General features: G+C 36.3%; 1 protein-coding gene across 1 annotated transcript in view; it reads left to right on the forward strand.

Moving 5' to 3' along the window:
• The window catches only part of LUZP2 (leucine zipper protein 2), a 126,511-nt gene that overhangs the window by 51,192 nt on the left and 60,152 nt on the right, over nucleotides 1–15,167 (forward strand). The window contains exons 2-4 of the mRNA XM_071762120.1: nucleotides 5,499–5,616; nucleotides 6,933–7,003; nucleotides 9,925–10,006. Of these exons, the coding sequence (XP_071618221.1) occupies nucleotides 5,499–5,616; nucleotides 6,933–7,003; nucleotides 9,925–10,006 (271 nt within the window). The remainder of the gene's footprint in view (nucleotides 1–5,498; nucleotides 5,617–6,932; nucleotides 7,004–9,924; nucleotides 10,007–15,167) is intronic.

The raw sequence follows: 15,167 nt of genomic DNA on the forward strand, positions 1-15,167 counted from the left end.
GAAGGGTTAGTCAAGTACATGTCCCTTAACTACTAATATCACCTTAATCCTGACTTCCCAAGCTGTTAATTTCAAAAATATTATTTTCTTACGCATTTAGAAAAAAATCATTAAATGGTTTATTAATGCAATAAATCTAACTTAGTGCTATTAAATTTTAAGTGGCACATGACACAAAGGGGGTAGCTTATTATTAAGAAAAGTCACATTTGTTTTTAGGAATAGAGTAGAGGAAATTAATTTAACTTGGTGACCTCATACCCCTCCACATCCAGTAGGAATATTCCGTGGACTTTGGCAAATGTAGATCCTCCTGTCAGGCAATCTCACTATGCATGTTCTTAGCTTGATGAAAGGATTTGAGCTTGAATTTAGACTATTCCTGTGGCTTGTCTCTGCCTAGAAATACATTAGCCCTAGGTTCATGCATCTCATTTATGTGGACTTTTCTATATGTATACACTGTGTGCATGGTTACGTATATAGCATCAAATTATCTGGGACTAATTTCTTATCTTGTTGCCTCTGGGTTAATAAAGTTCTTCAAGTTCCATTTCTGAAACTTGATTATAGCAGATCCATGAAATTTGCTAAACTAAGTTATTAAACAGTGAAATAGACTTTCAGAGGATACCCATTGACAGTTTTCTCAGGTTAAAGTAGAAATATTTCAATTTTATGTCAACTGAGATAGCAGCTTGCACCAAAAAAAGTGTGAAATTTCCTCTATATGTCCTGATGTTGCTAAGGTCTTTTTTATTAAAGAGCAGAATTTAATGTAAAGTTTCAAAAGAAGTAAAAGATTAAATTATACAACTAGCTGAGACAGAAATGTTAAACTGACCATATTGTAGAGATGCTGAAAAAAAAAAAAAAAAAAAAAAAGCGTTGCTGGTTTTCTGAGGAGATTCATGTAACAGTGCTCTATTTAAGGGTAGTTACACTGAGATCATAGACAAAAGTGTTATCTGTGCAGCAGAAAATCAGACCAAACACAGTATTAATGACAGAAATGTAGAATATCAGGACTGGAAAAGGGTAGTGGTAGATACTGGATATAGAATGGCTTTGGTGTGAATGGATTTCTTATTAAAGACTAAATCTGCAAAACTGATGTGAAAAGCCAAGTCTACATAGAGAATTAGTCCATATTTATGTATTCTGTGTTTGGGTAGTTGAAATACAGTTGGTAGTTGGGTTTAATAACTTCTGTTTCAGAATGTGTGTTTTGTTTTACAGCTGTATAAACTCAAGGATTCATTGCTCCAGGAAAAGTGCCCACTGCATCATAGCTTGAAGGAAAAAGCTTTAACCCCCAATCTGGATGTTTGGGAGGAAAAGTTATTTTTCTGTGGGGTCAGTCCCAGAGGACTGTACAGTTCTTCCTCGTGATGTCTCTGGTTTTGTGGGCTGTGCACTTTTCAGTGGCTGAATATAGGTTTGTGGGTGTGTTTTTTGGGTCACTCTATTCAGTCTAATGTTATACATGATGATTCAACTTGCTGGGTCATTTCCTGGGGCCAGGTGCAAGTTTTCAGAAATCTTTTTGCTCCTTTACACTGGCAGTTGCTTTTCCCTGATTAGTCAGTGATTCTACACAGCCAAGAGTCTGCCAAAAAGATGCTGGATTGTTCAGGTTTATGTAGAAGGAGTGTTAGAACTAGAAGAACTAGATGTTAAAGGTCTGGTGATTCTCTAGCTGCTGTGTAGCAAACAAAAAAACCACACTGCTACCATTTGGTGGGCTATTAAAGTTCCAATGAGTTGGAATTTTATATATTTTGCACTAAGTGTGAAGATCAGGTGAATATAATTTCTCTATGTCTCAATCCCCAAGTCTTGTGATCATTTTTCTTCTTCCCTGCCCCTCCCCAGTCAGAAACAGGGTGTTTAAGTAATGCCCAAATGCAAAATATTTCATACAAATGCCATGTGAGTATGGCAAATGGTTGTTTCTGACAAGGGCTGGATCTACTGGTCAATTTATATGCTTATATAATATGTTATATATCAACAAATAAGCTTATATGACTTTCCAAATTCCACTGTTAATTCAGATTTGACTCAAATCATATCACACTATCTAAACTAATAGAAACTAACAAAACAAGAAATGCAATCTACTCTTTCTCAACTATGACTGCTTTAAAAAAATATCCAGACCCAAAAGGCTGTGACATTCTGACCATCTCATCTAATTTTCTTAGAATTTACTGTAGGATGCACTAAGATTTTAATTGTAATTATAGCAGGAAAGTTGTTTTAAAAAAGAGTAGATTGAGAAATAGAACTGACAACAGATTTGATGAAAGAGACCTTTATCTAAGTTTGGTTTTGACTGCAGGCTGTATTTCAATTTTCTCTTTTGTTTTAAGGGCTGGTTTTTATTTTTTTTTCAGCCCGGGACATTTATGTAACATGAATAATTGAAATGTTTATAAGTTTCATCTCAGAGACAGGCTTTGTAAACCTAGTGGGAAAACAAAATCAATTTTACTTTGTCCTGACATAGTACATATTATTCATTGAGAAACAAACTCAATCCTTATTTTGAAGACTAAAAGCTCAACTTCTAATATTTAAGGAAATAACAATCAGAGGTGGATAATCTCTGGGGCAAGTCTTTCTATCTAGTAGGCATTTGTCTCTGTTGTATGCTGAAAATTAGAATCTGTTGAAATATTTACTATAATCCATTAGATCATGTCTGTAAGAATAATAGGGGAGTCAAAGCAGCTGATTAAGCTTAAAAGTGTAAGTGAATATCATTCCCATAAAGGAAAATATATGAGATTTTACGTGGACACTACATCAGCAGGTTGATGGTAAAATAAAAATATTTTGGGACTGGGGTACTACAGGAGACCTTAACATTCAGAGTGTTGCTAAATGTTTAATAATGAGCATTTTAAAAAGCACATTCATGTGCTAAAATGCTAAACATTCATTTTAATGCCAGGTGCATATGCTGATAATGACACTTTGGTTTGCAGAATGTTATACCCGGTGTAACCTCATATTCAGAGGGCAGAATTAATCTGTGTATAATTACTGAGTGGAGTTTCCCTAGGAGCTGGTTAAACTTATTTTGGCTACCTGTAATTAGAATGCAAAACAAGAAGAGAAGCCTGAGAGTTTTTGAGGATTGGAAGATTTCAGAAAGCCACTGGGATTCGTGGTGTTTGGGGTTTCATGGTGGTAAATTGGTGACATGTCACATGCACTGAGGCAGCTTCTTCCAGAATTATCCCGTGGTATCAAACTGACATCCAAGTTCAGTGTAAGTAGATTGTTCAGGTTTGAGTGTATTTTTCTGGCTGCAAGAATCTACTCTCCCTCCACACCCACATGATTTGCCACTGAGTTTAGCATTTCACTCTTTGGCTACTAAAATTCCTTCTCTTACTCTCTCCCACATGGTGAGGGATCATGCCATCCTCCAAAGGATTTGTTCAGGCACCTAGGTTAGGTGTTCTTTCAGTTTAAATCTCCTCTGAATTCAGAGGAATTATGCTGATTATGTCTTGTTGCCATCTGGTCCAAATGCTTTACATCTTGTAGTTTGTTTTTTTTTAATTAGCCAAATTATCTCCTTGTTAGTTAATCAAATTCAGAGGAGTTTGCTGATTTTCATGAGAAGAAAACTCTGTTCTTGTGATTATGTATGTATATAGTGATGTGTGTGTTTTCAAATAGGAAAGAAATATTGTTATGTCATGGTGGAAATATATACATATATATATATACACATATATGTATATATTCTTTTAAGACTAACATTAGCTTCAGAAAAACCACTGTGCTTTTCATAAAGTAGCCCAGCTGCAGGGTGGAAAAGTGAACTTACTTCTAGTATCTCCATACTTAAAATTCTATTGCATATATTGTGTGAAACCTTCCAAAGAGTGCTTATTAAATACATGGGGGACCAAAATTTGGGTATTTGAAATTCAAGAAGGTAAGAATAAGAGAACCAGTTGGCCATAGATCTTTCCTTAAAGCCAATCCTGAGAATCCTCTTAATACTAAAAAAGTGTAGAAGTAGCAGTATAGTGAGTTTTGTGGAGGAATGTAAGAATCCTTGAAATAATCTTAGATTCTATATATACAAATATATCTTTCTTCACTTGAATTGCACTGGTTTACCAAAAAAGATGGGCTGGACAGAGGGTTTGTTTGCTATCAAACAGGTTCAGAGCTGAATTTTACTGTCCTCAGGTACATGGGGACACTGCTGTTGGGCACAGTGCTGAGACAAAGCTTGATTTCAGATCCTACTCTCAAGAACTAAAACATTCAGGAATCTTAATAGATAATACATGTGACAATTGTGTTTTGTATCTCCCTCTTTCTTTCCTTTATTTTTAAATTATCTGTGATGACTCCAAGGCTTTCATTTACTTTGTGACTCTCAGTAGTAAGTTTGATGGCTTCTTGTCTGCTTTTCACTCCCCAGTGTGGCATAAAATAGAATAGGAAGGTAAATATAAGCTCATACATAGTTTATATCAGATTTCATTTTAAAACTGGGGAAATGTCCTGGTTGATGCATGTTGGTAGATGTCAGTATTTAAAAGACACCAGGGAGTTCTGAATACCCAGGGGAGAGCTTTGCTGGCTGTTTGGGACAGATGGCCTTGACATCCTGAAGCTAAACTGGAATTGGAGGGCTTGTTGCTTTAAAGTAATCCTTACCACAGTGCTTCCACTTGCAGATAATTTCTTTTACATGCCAGGTTTAACTTTAAACAAAAGCACAGCAGTTGGGTGGCAAAAGTGGCCATCAAGCCCAATGCACTTTTTTGTGGTGCTTAAAGAGAAATAGAAGGGATGACCCTGTTGAAACTTCCCGACTGCTTTATTCCTCCTTGATCTCTGTTCATCAGCAAATTAAAACTGGAGTATTCTCTGAAGCTTGTCAGGCTGATTACACATAATGTTGTTACTGCTGAGGTGGGTCAGCTCTTTTACAGCAATGTTTGTACCTTCCTTAAAATCACATAAAGCTGGGGTGGTAACAAACTAGAGATGCTGCTGTAGGAAACTGTCTGCAGAGGATTTTACTTTCCTTGTGACAGTTTAAGTAAGGACAAACTGTGGGACACTACCCTGAGTATCATAAAACTTTATACTTTCAAAGTTTTGTTTGATTTTTTTTTTTCCATGGAAAATCATTTAAAACAAAAGAATTTCACTCATACCATCATGCATGTTAAATTCACCCTTCCAATCTCCTGTTTGTCACAGGCTGTACACCATTCACCATGAAAATTCATAAACTCAGATGCAACACATATAAAACACATATATTATGACATATAAAATACCCATTAGGTCAGGAGAAATTAAGTTGTTTTTATAGGTGAGCAGGCAGACCTTCCTACATATGGAGTCTATAATGAGTGTTGGAAATGATTCAGTTTTGATGAACTAGAGCTGTTTTCAAATGCACTGAGTAATGTTTTGAGAATATCTCATGGTTTTATTTTCTGTGTTAGACAGGGCTATGAAGAACTGGAAAGACAGCTCAAAGAAGTCTTCAAGGAAAGGACCAATATCCTTCGCCAACTGTCGAAGACTTCTAAAGAACTTGAGGGAATTAAAGTAAACCTCCAGGTTAGGTTCCTTTCTGTTTCTGTAGGATTTTTTTTCCTGTTGGTACCTATTTATTAACCCAACCTGTTTTCTTTTCTTTTTTTTTTTTAAGTATGTGAATAAATATTGTTTAGTTGTTCTCATACAACATGTACAAACAATGTTTTTAGGGAAAATGTAATCCTAGTGACTTGGGCAGAATTGTCCCCCAAAACAATAAAAATGGGGAGAGAAAAAATAAAAATAGAGAATAATAGAACAAGAAAAGAAAAAAAAAAAAAGTTGACATCAGTTGAACTGCTGACTTTACCCACCTGACCTCTCATCTGAAGGGACTGACTGGATTTACCCCAGGGCAAGGCTCTACAGGGTTAGCTGACAGGTGGTGCTGGAGGAGCCAGCAGCCAGAGCTGAGACATCTCTGCACTGAACTTGGTGGGTTCTGCTGTATCATGAGGAAGGGCAATGGTCAGATTAACCTCTGGAGTCAATTAAACTCCTCTGAGTGAAAAATAGATTAAAAATCCTGCTCTGGATTCTAGGTCCTGAAATTACCAAATGTTCACTTAAGAGCATGCCTGTCTTTTCCAGATATGGTCTGTTGGTCTGATAAAAACCTTCAGACTCATTACTAATTGAGACTTGGCTCTGTATTTCATGATATTCTAAAGGACAGTACGTTTCTCACATTGCATTTTTATCTTCAGGTTGACATAATCTAGATGGGAAAAGTATAAGAAGTAGCACCCCTTTATTTGTTCACAGAATAATAATGGCCCAGCATATTGTTATATTGTCTTATATTCCAGGCTTCTGTCATTCTAATTATTGTGAACTCCTGAATTTTTAGTTTTTTTTTTTTTACTCTTTAGAGAAATGTGCTTTGCCTAATAACAAAAATATTTTCAAATGGGTGATTTCTTATGCAGCACAGTTGAAGGTAAAATTGGTAAAATTTTGCTATGTTTTACTATGTTTACTATGTTTTACACTCACCACTGCAGAGATCCAGATTTAGACAAAGATCTGCAGTATTATCTTCTGTATACGCACACTTATCTTTGTCATACAAGCCTAATGCCTTTAGTAATTTGTTTGTTTCTATATCTACTTGTTTTATTAGATCAGCTCCAATTTAATATTTGAAAAAGAGCAGTGTACAGTCTAGCTGTGCTGAGTTATGGTAAAAGGAAAATCAGGCTACTCCTCTGTTTCTCTCAAGTGATAACATCTGTAATTCACCAGGAACATTTTATGAAAGAAGACCACGTTAATCATTTTACCAATGAATAACATTAAAGATCTCTCTGGTAACAGACTTCTTCCTTTGTTACCAGTCTTTGAAAAATGGTGAAGCATCAGCCAAAAATGATGTGCAGAAACTTCTGGAAATGGGCCAAAAGCAAAGGTAAGACCCCAGCTCCCCTCTTCCCTTCCTGTCCCCAGACTGCAAACTGTCAGTCTAGGAAATTCCATCTTTCCTTTTACTTCAATCTATAAACACTACTCTGTTCCAGAGACTGCTGCTTAAAACAGTAAAATGAGGGCAGGGAATGCTGTTTTGGGAAGTTTTTGAAACAAAGGACGCATTTGCTGCATTTGGACGTAGAGCAGGAAAAGTTATTAAAATGCTATTGTGGGATATCTGCTGAAGAAGGGGATTTTGAATTTCTCAGCAAGGCTTAGTCTTGAAATTTTCTCTTAAAAAGCATAAAATCAGAAGTTTTAGGAAATGAGTTGTGGATGGTAATGCCTGGTTAATTAAATTATTAAAATATCTCAATCTTTGAATTTAGGGATGATACTGTATATTTATTCAGGTCTCATAATGTAGACTCTGTAGTCTACACACTGATCAGTAGTTACTGTGCAGATGTAGAATTACTTGTGCTGGATATTTGTGAGAAAGGCTGTTAGGGGAGAGAAGTGTTCACTTAAAATTATTCATTGAGCACTTAAGAAATAATGAGCTTCCATGGCTGTGAATTCAAGCTCCCAGAGTAGTCCTTAGTCTCAGGTTCCCTAGTGCATCCTTGCAAGTATCTCTCATCATTCTACTTCTCTTAATTCTTGGAATTCAGATCAGCAAATATCATAATTAGTACAGTTTTAATAATGAGAAAATATAACTAATATAGGGATCACTTTGTCTGAAATAAGATTATATAATGAATGAATCTATACTTCATGTTTTTCTTTAGAAAATTGCATTGCTATAGAGAAGGCTTGGGATAAAATGACCTTTAGCTCTTCAATACACAAGAAATAAGATCCGTAACACAATGCCCACAGAAGTTTTCAGTAGGGTAAACAGGAATCAGATACATAAGGATCTTTCAGGTATTCCAAACAAATCTATTAAATGATGAAATCAAGCCTTGAGCTAATGTCTTGTTTGAACACTGAGCACTTATGTGGCTTGGCTGCAACTGAAGGTTTACAACCCAGCATCAAATGGGATGCCCTTGTCACTGACTCCATCTTTCATACATGAAGGTGTTTTTATAATGGTTTGATTGTTGTGCAGCTATTACGAAGTAGAGAGATTAATTAAAAGTATTAGTGGGCTATTGAATAAATAGATCTTGGCTGCAGATGGGAAAATTAAGTTTGCTCAGGTAAAACTTTACTACATACTACAAGTATTTCTGTTCTCCTCCTTAAATCATTCCCTGAAGCCTCTCAAGGTCCACCCAAAAATATGTGTTAGCTTTTGCTTGTGAAGGAGTCAGTTCTGGAGTAGGCAGCCAAGAGCAGTTCCCAGAGATGGGTGCTGGATGGGTGCAGTGCACAGTGCTGCTGAGCAGCCTTCACCCTCCTTCAGAGAACAAAAGGCTTTTACAATATGCTCCAAAAAAACGCCTTGGAGGTACTGTGGATACTTGAAAGCTGTTTACAGGCTTATTGGATTTTATGTGCAAAGAGGTGTGGAAGTTGTCTAAGAAGCAGATATTAAAATTGTGCCAAAGACTGAATTCTCCTCATATAATTTCCCTAATGAAGGGACACATTTTATTTGCTAAGAGCCTCAAGCGCTGCTTCATGTGGATTAAGTGAAGAACAGTGAGTCCAGTTATACTTAAATTTATTGCATTTGAACCAGAATTCTTATCCCAATATTAATTTTATGACCCACTTTCCTTGAAAAACTTGAGCTGTGATTGATCTTTGAGCTCTATGATTATTCTCAGCAATGATGGATGAGACAACAAAGTTCACAGTGCTAGCATCTCAGCTTTGTCAATAGATATAGTTCTGCTGACTTCAAATTAGATTTCCTTTAGTTAATCCCTATTGTGTGAACTCTCCAATACTTCCCAAGTTGCAAGTAAAACATGGTCACTTACTACAATGCCTCAAGTTTTGGTTTTTTTCTGTGCACCATCAGCACTTTGGAATGATCACATCTGTTCATACGATACGGGAGCTGTGTTGTGCTGATGGTGCATTGGTTTCATGCTGCTGAATCTCTGTTTCAATTCAATCTGTTCTTTGCTGCTGAAATTGCTGAAGTAGTAGAGCTGCTGGCTAAGAAGAAAGCTGAGCCAGAAGCTCACAAGTTCTGTTACTCTATGAACTGGATGGTTTCCATTCCAGTTTAGTTTTTGCTGGACTAAATTATAACTTGTTTGTATACCCCGCTCTGTGATGGTCTTCTATGAAAGTTTATCCATACAAACAGCCCTGCAAAAGCTCTGCAGCTGCTCCAAAATATGCCATTCTTTTCATCTGCCCCAGCTCCAAGGTGTGTCACATGCTGTGGGCAGAGGTGGCCAGCAGAGCCATTGCACTCCTCATAATTTGGAGAAATTCTCTTGACTGCATCAGCGATGCAAAAGGGTTTTTTGATTGAAATAAAGCCCAATCCAAGCCATTACCCTCTTGTTCTGTTTGTTTTTTGTTTATGCCAAAATCTCCTGCCACATCTCATGTTGTTTCCCTGTATTAAAAGTCAGGTGCATGTTGAATTTCATCAGGATTTTATTTATTTATTTATAAGTAGGTATAAACTAATTCTTACTGATTTAGTGCACTTCCAGTTTGGCCCTCACTTTTTTGTGCCAAATCCTTTTTGCTAGAAATTATCCACTGGCAGATGTTTTGCACAGCAGGGTACTCAGTAGCTGTAAAAGGTGGCCAGTTTCCATCACAAATGATCTTTGTCTTTGGCACTAGAGCTCACTGGGTTATTATGGTTTTATTAGCAAGACATATAGATATAGTACATCTGTCTCTGAGTAATTATAGGTACTTTTTCTTGAATCTGAAGATTTCTTTCTTGGTGGACACTCGTGATGACATTTGTGTTCTGTGTTTTCAACAAACTAGGGAAGAAATGAAATCTCTTCAGGAAGCCTTTCAGAAGCAGCTTAATGAGGCAACAGAGAAGGCAGAAAAGCAGCAGGCTACGGTGAGTGGATTCCGTGTCCTTTCATTATTTTTCTTTGTTTCTTCTGTTTTTTTGTTAATCCTTCTGCCTTGAGAATTTGTCATTAGCTCAAATAACTTTGCAGATAAAAAAACCTGTTTTTCAAGCATTTGTTAGTACTCTACAGCCTTCAGAATAAAGCTGAAAAAACATTGTATCTTCAAGAATGTCAAGATCCCTGCCTTCACTAATTCCTGGGGGATTTGGAGATGTGTGTGTACACTTCTGGGCACTTGGGTCCAGCTTCTTTTCCTGATGAGGAAAAATCCATCTGTCTCATCTATATACTAATCTACACTGCCATATATCCACTGGCCTTTTTGGAATCACTACTGATTTTCAGCAAGCAGATAGAGTGCCTGGTATTGTCTGTAGTAGATCTAATATTATCACTAAAAAGTCTGAAGGGTCAAGAGACTGTTTTACCTATTCTCCATGAATTATACTCAGTGGATTTCCATACTTTAGTCCAGAGAATAAACCCTTCTTTTGTTTTTGAGGGGAGAAAAATAGTAGACTAAACTAAATGCTGCATTGAACTTGGAAAGAATAATGTCATTTTGGAGTCTTTCTAAATATATGTATCCAGAAAACAATAAAACAAAGAAAACCTGGACTTGTATTAAGATAGTTTTGTAATGCAACACCAAGAACCTAGTTTTCTCTGCTAAGTACTTGGTACATACTGATGTAGAGTTTTCTTTTTTCAGTTCAGCAGACATGTCCCCACTGGCTTTATCAGTGCAATGTATTCTACTACAAATTAAAGGTGGAAACATATGTTGTTATTTAATTCAGCTGTGGCTTAAATTAGATCTTGGATGTGGTGAATGGATTATTGGCTCTGTTGTACTTTGGGATACAGTGCTTTTTCAAACTTGGGCAGCAGTGCCTTGTGTAGATTAAGTCTACACCTTAGCATCCAGTATTTGCTCTAAACAAATCAAACAAAATCTACTGCTAACTGTAAGCAAAAATATTTTAAAGAAACCAAGAAAAAAACCCCTTTGAGGCCATAACAGAATTTGGCTGGGAATGTGTCAGCTGGTTAGAGAAACTGAATACTTGAGCTGTATTCTAAAGCTTCCCAACAGTAGAATATTAAATTTGCTACTGATTTTGAGGAAAGAACTATGTCCTTAGTTTGTGACAATTGTTTCCTTATGCCTGAGGGTACAATGTATATAATGTAGCTCATCAATACAGGGAGGCATAGTAAATATTCAAAAAGTACTTTAGGATCTTCTGATGAAAACTGCAATAGAAAAGGAAATAAACAAATAAACATTATTACTGTCATACAGGGTTACTTTACACTTGTTTTTTTCATGAGTTGGAAGGTTTTCTGAAAGGAATATGAATGCTATAAAAGAAGGTCTAGGTACTTTGAGGCAAGCCTAGCTAGAGGATGGGAGCTTGAGTTTAATACTTCTATAATGAATTGTGAGTCTTGTTTCTAATCCAATTTAAGCACCTTTTATTCTACAGGATTTGGTGAAGTAAATCTTGATTTTCATCCAAGTAAATAAGAATAGAATTAGCTTTCTTTCAAAGCCACAGGAATAAAACACTGGGAGGGAGAGGGTTGGAAATACATACTTCTTTTCTGCACTTGCCAAGGAGGCACAGTGCAATGTTTATTGTGTGCTAATGGGCTGCATGTATTCAACAGGGAACACCTGCCTGAAGGTGTTCTTTCTTAGGTAAATGCAAAAGTGGAAGGAAGAATTTACAAGAATGAAGTCAAATTACATGAAAAATAACCTGGGAAGTATTTCAAGACTCTGAGCAAATCAAGAGAACAGAGGAGATGCCACTGCAATAGATCACAGTTGGCATTCAGGTCTCATGCAATGTGTGGCAAGACTCCTCACTGTCTGTTGCTCAAATGATTCATCAGAAATTATGTTATTAACTCAGCTGGGAATGCATATCCATCTTTTTATCCCTTTAAGACTGGAGAGGTCAAGAATGGTTAAAAAGTGGCCTTTCTGGGGATCTGCTGAATTGTTGGTGGGTACAGAGAGCAGCCAGCAGAGCTGCTGCCAGGTAGTAACAGCTTCTGAGGGTAGAATTGAGGAAACAAAAAAATAGGTGTAAAGATATTCCTGTCCTTTACATTACTTATCAAAATGAGGACTGATCTGGGGACCCTTAGCAGGACTGAGCACTCCTCCTCGTCTGGATCCATTGTCTTCTGCATCTCTAGCACTAACATGAAGAGCATCAGTCTGTCTGGGACAGGTCTTTTCTAGAAAAGATGTGGCAAACTGGAAAAAATTATGCCTCATATTTACTATGCCAGCATAGTAAAATGTGCAGAAGAATACTACTTAGGATAAAGGTGGTTTCAAGTTTAGAGTACTCTTATATTGCAAAGTTAAAGGTCAGTCTTGCAGAGTCTGGCTAGGGCTGTGACAGTGCTTCTCTACAATTTCACACTAGAACTATGGATTATTTGTGTGTCAAAAAGCATTTCTTAAATAGGTAAAGCTTGCTAGTCAGAAGCACCATTCTGGATTTGGTTATACAACGTGTATTAAATTGTGTGAGACAGAATTCTAAATAAGCTATCATTCTCTTTAGCAATTGATAAAGGTTGTCATAGGGGTTTTGTTCTGCATTTAATATCAAATGCCTAAACAATTTATAATAACTTGTTATGCAGTGAAAAAATGTATTAATAATGTCAAGTTCCATCTCTAAATGTGAAGTGGAACCACTTCTTCCAGCAACAGGATTAGAGACTGTGAACTAATTTTCACTTTCATTACTAAAGAGGCAGGAGGGCATATGACACAGGTAACTTGAAAGTGGGTTTTTTTTCCAGGGAATTTTAATAAATCGGGTAAGTAGTGATTCTGTATTTCTGTATGAGGTTAACAGCCCCTTGGAGGTTTTGGGAGGAGGACACCTCCACTTGACTGTACTTGATGCCAACTGCTCGTATCATCAGAAGTAGTTATTGTTTTAGGGAGTTACCTTGAATTTTCCAGGAATCTTGTTTCCTATGAACTGCAATTCAAGTGTACAGAGAGCTGAATAGCTCTGGATGAGGGAGGAAATAAAGATGACAGGGAAATGCTAAATATTTTTGCTATGTAAAGTAAGCTTAGTCTGCCTTTTACATTTTGATCTAGTTGGTATTTTATGTCATGCTAACAATTTTTAAAAAGATGTAGAGTTGGAATTGTTTGACAAGACTATTATGGTATCTTCTGTCAAAATAAAGGAGAAAATACATATGTGTAAATTCCTTTTTCCCAGTTGTTCAGCATTCACAATGAAAATTGAGAATTAGGTAACACGTTATGCATGACTTTAAAAATAAACAATATGGTTATTTTGCAATCAGTAGAGTTTTTCTTTGTAATAAAAGACTAATGGAATATGGGGAGTTTAACTGAGAGAGGTCCACTACCAAAAAAGAATCTTAAAAAACATCACAGTCTGCAATATTTGTAATAAAATATCAGGCAGTTATTTCACTTCAGAAGTATTTATTTTGTTTAGTAACAGCCCTTATGGTAGATTTTAAATTCCTAAATGTCTCTTTGACAGAAATCTGTTTTATTAATTAATATATGACTTACAGCTTAAAACATACATTAATCTAAGAAGTCCTGGTAGGCAAAAATATATTTAGCTTTGCTTTTCAAAGTATTTGACAGCTCTTGTATAAAACGCTTTTTCCCAAAGGAAAAGATACTTCCTGTGTTTTAGACAACGGCCTAACCAGCTTTCTCTGTCTTTTGGAGTTAATTCTTACACAACAACTTGAAAATCAGACTTGAAATTCATAGTGAGAATGTTAGGCTTTCCAGATACTGTCAAAATAGTTAGGTATTAATGAATGTATTGCAATATCATCTTAATTGCTCATGTCTTAATCCTGAGCAAGGTACAAGATGTCTGGAGGTAAGCAAATGAGCACACAGCTGAGTTTAGGCTGTGGGGTAATGATGCTACATTGCTATTCTTCTGTCCTTCATCTGCAGTGAATAACTAACTATTGTCTGACTCTAGGAATTAGATCACTGCCATCTGCTAAAGCATTCGGTATTTCAATAGGGGAAAATTTAATTTGAACATTTCAAGGTCACAAACTGCTGTGAGTAAAGGCCACTGGATGGAAGCTGTTGCCTTTAATAAATGTAATGAGCTCGGAAACACACAAAGCTCTGAGTACCTTGGATGTCTGTCTCCAGGAGACAGAAGCAGTGTCCTTGCTTAATATTGAAAAGTTCAGACTTAGAACACCAATATATTTTCATGATGTATTTCATAATTACAGCTGGATAGTAATTAAAGGCAGCCAACACTTGGAATGGGGTGAATGTCAAACAAGGACAAAGAGTTGGGTAGGAAAGAGGAAGAGATGCACAAAGTTTCTGAGTTCAAATTTTTCAGTTTCTGTGCCTTTTAATTTTGAGCTGGGTATAAATGTCTATTCTTGTTTATTATGCAATCAGAATTTGGTGAGTTACAGTAAAATTTTTACATCTATTCTGGAAAATGGTGTTGTGCCTTTTCCTTGGGACTGGCTGACTGAAAGCATCAGGCAAATGGTCCCATACAGACAAGTCTGCCTTAAAGCATGAAATTGCAGACATAAATGCACTTAAATGGACAGAGTTATCTCTATATTAGCTTCACTAGCCAAGCCATATAAAACCCTCATATGTAGCTCTCTATAGCTATACTTTATGACTAAGTGATTTTCAGTTGTTAGAGATTTAGCAGAAGAGCTTTAAAATGCTCTTAAAATGTGAAAGCTTTCTAATTAATACTGGTGTTATTTTTAAAAAAGAAAGGGACTTCTACATTTTTTTAATTAATCATATAAGATACCCATGCCAGATGCACATGTGCATAAGTAGTAATCAACAAAAATACCTGGTTTAACTAACTTAAATTGCTGGTTAAATTAAAAGTACTGTGGTGTCTTAAATACCTCTTCACTAGAAGATCCAAGTTGATACTTACAGGCTGTGTATAGGGGGAATGCAGACAATAAATTGGATATCATATCTGTTTAATTATTTTATGTGTAACCAGATTTAGAAGTTAAGTGCTTTGATGGAATAATAATATTCTCTTGAGAGTTAGGACTAGGAAAGGGAACACTCTTTAAGGGAGGTCA

Source organism: Heliangelus exortis, chromosome 18, assembly GCF_036169615.1.
Source record: "Heliangelus exortis chromosome 18, bHelExo1.hap1, whole genome shotgun sequence".
Lineage (NCBI taxonomy): Eukaryota > Metazoa > Chordata > Aves > Apodiformes > Trochilidae > Heliangelus > Heliangelus exortis.